This window comes from Belonocnema kinseyi, chromosome 4, assembly GCF_010883055.1.
Source record: "Belonocnema kinseyi isolate 2016_QV_RU_SX_M_011 chromosome 4, B_treatae_v1, whole genome shotgun sequence".
Lineage (NCBI taxonomy): Eukaryota > Metazoa > Arthropoda > Insecta > Hymenoptera > Cynipidae > Belonocnema > Belonocnema kinseyi.
In genome coordinates this window covers 8,997,880-9,002,656 of record NC_046660.1, presented here as the reverse complement: position 1 = coordinate 9,002,656, position 4,777 = coordinate 8,997,880, and the positions used below count along the sequence as shown (strand labels likewise).

The 4,777-nt window shown below is 34.9% G+C and overlaps 1 protein-coding gene across 1 annotated transcript; it reads left to right on the top strand.

The window, feature by feature from the left end:
- Positions 1 to 3,764: 3,764 nt before the first annotated feature.
- On the top strand, positions 3,765 to 4,547 carry LOC117170737. The gene is made up of 2 exons (XM_033357768.1): positions 3,765 to 3,987; positions 4,243 to 4,547. Exons 1-2 carry the CDS (start codon positions 3,765 to 3,767, stop codon positions 4,545 to 4,547), a joined length of 528 nt encoding a protein of 175 aa, XP_033213659.1.
- The last annotated feature ends 230 nt before the right edge of the window (positions 4,548 to 4,777 follow it).

Here is a 4,777-nt window from a genome sequence, read left to right as displayed (position 1 = left end):
ACCAACGCACCCCAAATCCACAGGCTCCAAACCCACAAACACCAAATCCACAAACCTACAAACCCCAAAAGAACGCATCCTAACCCACGAACCCCAAAACCAAAAACCGCAAACCCCCAAGCTCGATATCCACAAGCGTACAAACCCCAAACACATGAACCCCAAACTAACAAGCCTCAAACCCACTAACCCCAAATTATTCCAATTTTTTAAATTGGTATTATAAGAAGTTCTGGTTCAATTCTGCGAATGGATACGTATTTTACGACCCCAAAAACATAAAGTATACGTATTATAATCCCAGTGAACTCCCAAAACGATTTTGTGGTCCTGTATAATACGATTTAACGTGAAGTTACAATAGGGCCCTTACTCTTCCCAGAACTGACTTGATTCGGAAGGGGTGAGGCCCGAGAGTTGGTGATCGGGGTTAACAAATCCCGAAAACTAGGTTAGCAGGTCGTCCACCACGAATCGCCAGTTCTCGCCTCACCTCGACGGAGAAAGTTAAGCCTACCCTCGTGATCTCGCCTATTTTCTGTTTCCCGTGTTAAGCAACATTCCACACCATCGACAACGACGTCGCCTTCTCTCTCAGCATCCTGACTTCCCCCATTCTCCTAACAAGTAGTCAATTCTCGGGCAGTCGGCTACAATTGGCGCCCAACAAAACCCACTTTTTTTTTAATTTCCCACTTTTCCATGTTGAAATAGGAAACGAGACAGAAAATAGATTATGCATATATATATATATATCGATATTAAAAAATTGAAAATTACATTTAATGCTCAAATTGAGAAATGCGCATAATACGAAAGTATAGACAAAGGTGATCTAGTATAAAGAAATTTCGAAAAATAATCAGGTAAGCAATAAAAAAAAAGTGAAAAAATAGAATAGTAATAAGTTAAGGAGAATATTGAAAACTGATGGGAAAATAGTACATATAGTATAGCTCAACAATACAAAAGTGGAGATTAATCGGTTAAGAAAATGCTAGATTTTAAAAGGGAAAGTGACGCGATTGCGTAATATCGATAGGGTAGGGGACAAGAAGTCAACACCGGTGAAAAAGATACCTAAGTCAAGACCAAGGCCAAGCGTTTCATTACATGTGGTATATGTTTGCACGATTTTGCACTCGTGCGAAATTTGACTCAAAATACCCGCTAGCGAGTCTTTTGCCGCCAAACTCACATTTTGGCGTGGCATCAGACCGGATACCGCCAAATTTTACACTAGGTCCCAGAAACTGGAAAAATGCGGGAAACGATTCTGGTCTTTCGGAAGCAGAATTACCAGAAGTAGTAGAATTTTAGAGCAGGGTAGAAGATTAAGGGAAGATGAAGAAATTAATAATTTTAAGTGAAATGAAACGTATGAAGTAGATTCGTGTTTAAATACGAATGCGCGAGTAATTAACGAATTAGAAGAATTAATTGCTTATGATGAATTTTTAAGTAGTGAGAGGGAAGCGTTAAAGAAAAAACGCGAAATAATATGAAGGAAACATAACGATTTGGTACAGGAAAAATTGAATCCAAGAGGGCATAGTTTGTTTGAATCCCATGAAAATAGACGCGAAGTCGAAAAAGACAGTAGGTGGACTGATTTTAAGAGAAAATTAGAAGAGAATAAAAAGAAGACTAAATAGAGGATAAGTAGTGAACGAAGTGCACATCAAACAGTGCATTTTGAAATAGAAAATAATAGAAACTGGGAAAATCCGGGTCAAGAAATTAATAGTAGAGAAATATTTGAAAATGAGTTTAGATGGCCCAAGCCAGAAGGTCGTTATCGAGAAATAGAGAATGAGGATAGAGAGGGTATCAATTATAGGTTTAACGCTTATGGATCGAGACCTACTGACAGATTTTTAGAAACCGTGACAAAAATAGATGATAAAAATTAATGTGATGATAGCGACTCTGAAGAAGAAGAGAGAGAATTCAGAAACTTAGGGTCACGCAGATCAAAACGAAGATCTACCTTTACACAAAATAATAGCCGAATAGATAATAGAAGATTGCCAGATTATGGTGGAGTGATAAAAAAAGATCAGGAAAGAAAAATAAGAAGTTCAGTTAAAAAATGTATTTTTAATCTGAAAAAACAAATAATTCTAATAGCATTAATACGAATAATTTCGCGGAGAGTACATTCAAAACACAGGATTCTCCATCGATAGTAGAAAGTATCCAAAAAGTATCCAAAAATCAGAAAAATGCGATGGTATAATATAACTCTCAGAGCAGGAACAAGAGAAAATGGATAGATTATTAAAAATCAAAATTCCAGAAATGAGTAAACAATTACCCGGGTAGAAATAACCTATTTGTGTCTAAACTAAATATTGGCTCTCACGAGGCCGCAGTCAGATTTTCTAGCTAGAAGAATCTAGGCTTTCCCTCTGCTGGCCCTCGACAGGTTATTGTCGTGTGCTACTTGTCTCGCATTATTTATATACTTATTTCAACACTATATTTTTTAAGTAAACTAGATAAAAAGCTTTATTCATAAAGATATATTTAAAAAATAATTTCTATCAAATAATTATTTTCTAGATGGGACCTTGTAAAGCCCTCGACAGGTAAAACGGGTAATACAACGGTGAGTGCAAAAAAGTATATTAATGTTTTTATGCTTAATTATACTTAAATTTAAAACAGAACAAATTAAAAAAGTTACTGAGATGCAAACTTTAAAAAAATTAATTTTTTTTTGAAAAAATTAAAAACATTCGGTGCCTTCAAAATTAAAAAAAAAATTTCTTAAAGATCGATTTAATTTGAAATCACGTTAGTACGTTTAAAAATCATATATAACAAATCGAGCTTCAAAAACCTTTTTGCCTAATTTCTAAAGTATCTGATGATTGCCGTCAAGCATTTATGATACCGTACTCAGCGTGACATCGTAGCTATGGGGATTAGGCGTTCGGCTTATAAGCATGCTATGCGTGCGTTCGATTCAAGGCACTTGCGGATACTTTAATAAACTGCCTTTGTCTTTAGTTATTAATAATACGTCTTCTCTAGTCCAATTTAATAATAAGTTTAGTTTTAGAATAACGTGCGGAGTATAGCTAATAATCGAATGTCAATAAAAATACGAGAAAACGGAGAAGTGTTTATCAGAGGCTACAGAAAGGTGTAAAATTTTTAGATTAAACTTTTGCAAATAAAATGTTTTTTTTACAATTGGATTAATATTTTCCTTCTTTGAATCAAAAATTTCTGGTAATGGATTATGGCAATGTGCTGGTTAAACTTTAATACTACTGCAACCATAGCATCACACTTCAGAATTTAAAGCATGATAAATTTTTAAATAATTTAATAATATTTTATTTGAATGAATAAAATAAGAAACAATAGCATATGCTTTTGAATAATAGTGTGTAAGGGACTATCTAGATTCTATAAAGAACCTATTAATAGGCCCTCATTGTCTCGCCTACTGATGACCTCGCTAGCTGAGCGTGACGCTTTCGCTTGCGCCCTCGATAGATTGCCACTTTAGGGCCTCGATAGAAAATAGGAAATCTAGACAGGGACTCTTAAGAACCAACTTATCATTTCTACCCGGGTAAGAGCAACAAATTTAACAGCATAAAATTTATGTCCAGGGACATGATCGTATCAAACAAAGATATTATCATGTCTCTCCTAAAATAAAAGAAATAATGTGCGAAGAAATAGATAGGATGTTATAAGAAGAAATAATAGAACCAAGTAGCAGTGATTGGTCAAATCCAGGCGTAATGATTAAGAAGCCGAATGGGAAGTACAGATTTTGTTTAGATTTTAGAAAAGTCAATAATGTCACTAAAAAGGATTTATACCCAGTACCGATTATGGCAGAAATTTTGGACACCTTACGTTCAACGAAATATATTTTCAAAATAGACCAACATTCGGCTTATAATCAAATACCACTGGAATCAAATTCCCGAGAAATTACAGCATTTATGGTTCCAGGAAAAGGTATGTTTCAATTTACTAGAATGCCTTTTGGTTTATGCAATGCACCAGCGACTTTCTAACGCCTTATGGATAAAATAATTCCTCCCAATTTTAAGCCAAAAGTATTCTGATATTTGGATGACATAGTAATAGTTTCGGAAACTTTTGAGGAGCATGTGCATTATTTAAACTTAGTTTTGGATAGATTAAATGAAGCTAGTTTAACAATTAGCCCGGAAAAATGTGCATTTAGTTGCTCTGAGATTAAATACTTAGGATTTGTTGTAAATGGCAGGGGCTTACAGATTGATGAGGATAAAATAAAACCAATTCTGGATTTCCCACGTCCGAAAACAGTCAAGCAACTGCAGCTTTTGATAGAAATGGCTTCGTGGTACAGGCGACTTATGCCACATTTTTCTGAAATTATAGATTTTAGACAACCCTTCCAGTTGGAAACCGATGCAAGTGATATAAACCTAGGAGCTGTACTCACTCAGATAATCGAAGGAAATCAAATCGTTATAGCTTATGCCAGTAGACGCTTAAATGAAGCGGAGCAAAAAAAATTCAGCATCTGAGAAAGAATGGTTAGCTGTTGTTTGGGCGATAAGAAAATTTATACCTTATTTAGAGGGATATAAATTTAAAATGGTGACGTATCACATTTTTTTAAAATGGCTTCATAATTTAAAGAATCCGACAGGCCGTTTAGCAAGATGGGCTCTGGAAGTAATTGAATACGATTATGAAATTCTATATGGAAAGGATAGTGTGAATTTCGTTCCTGATGCGTTATCTAGAATCAATA

Bases quoted from the DNA above. Each gene is read 5' to 3' on its own strand.
- LOC117170737 (XM_033357768.1), top strand. From the start codon at position 3,765: ATGATTAAGAAGCCGAATGGGAAGTACAGATTTTGTTTAGATTTTAGA. The intron at 3,988-4,242 runs GTATGTTTCAAT...TTAAATACTTAG, and splicing joins ATTTATGGTTCCAGGAAAAG to GATTTGTTGTAAATGGCAGG.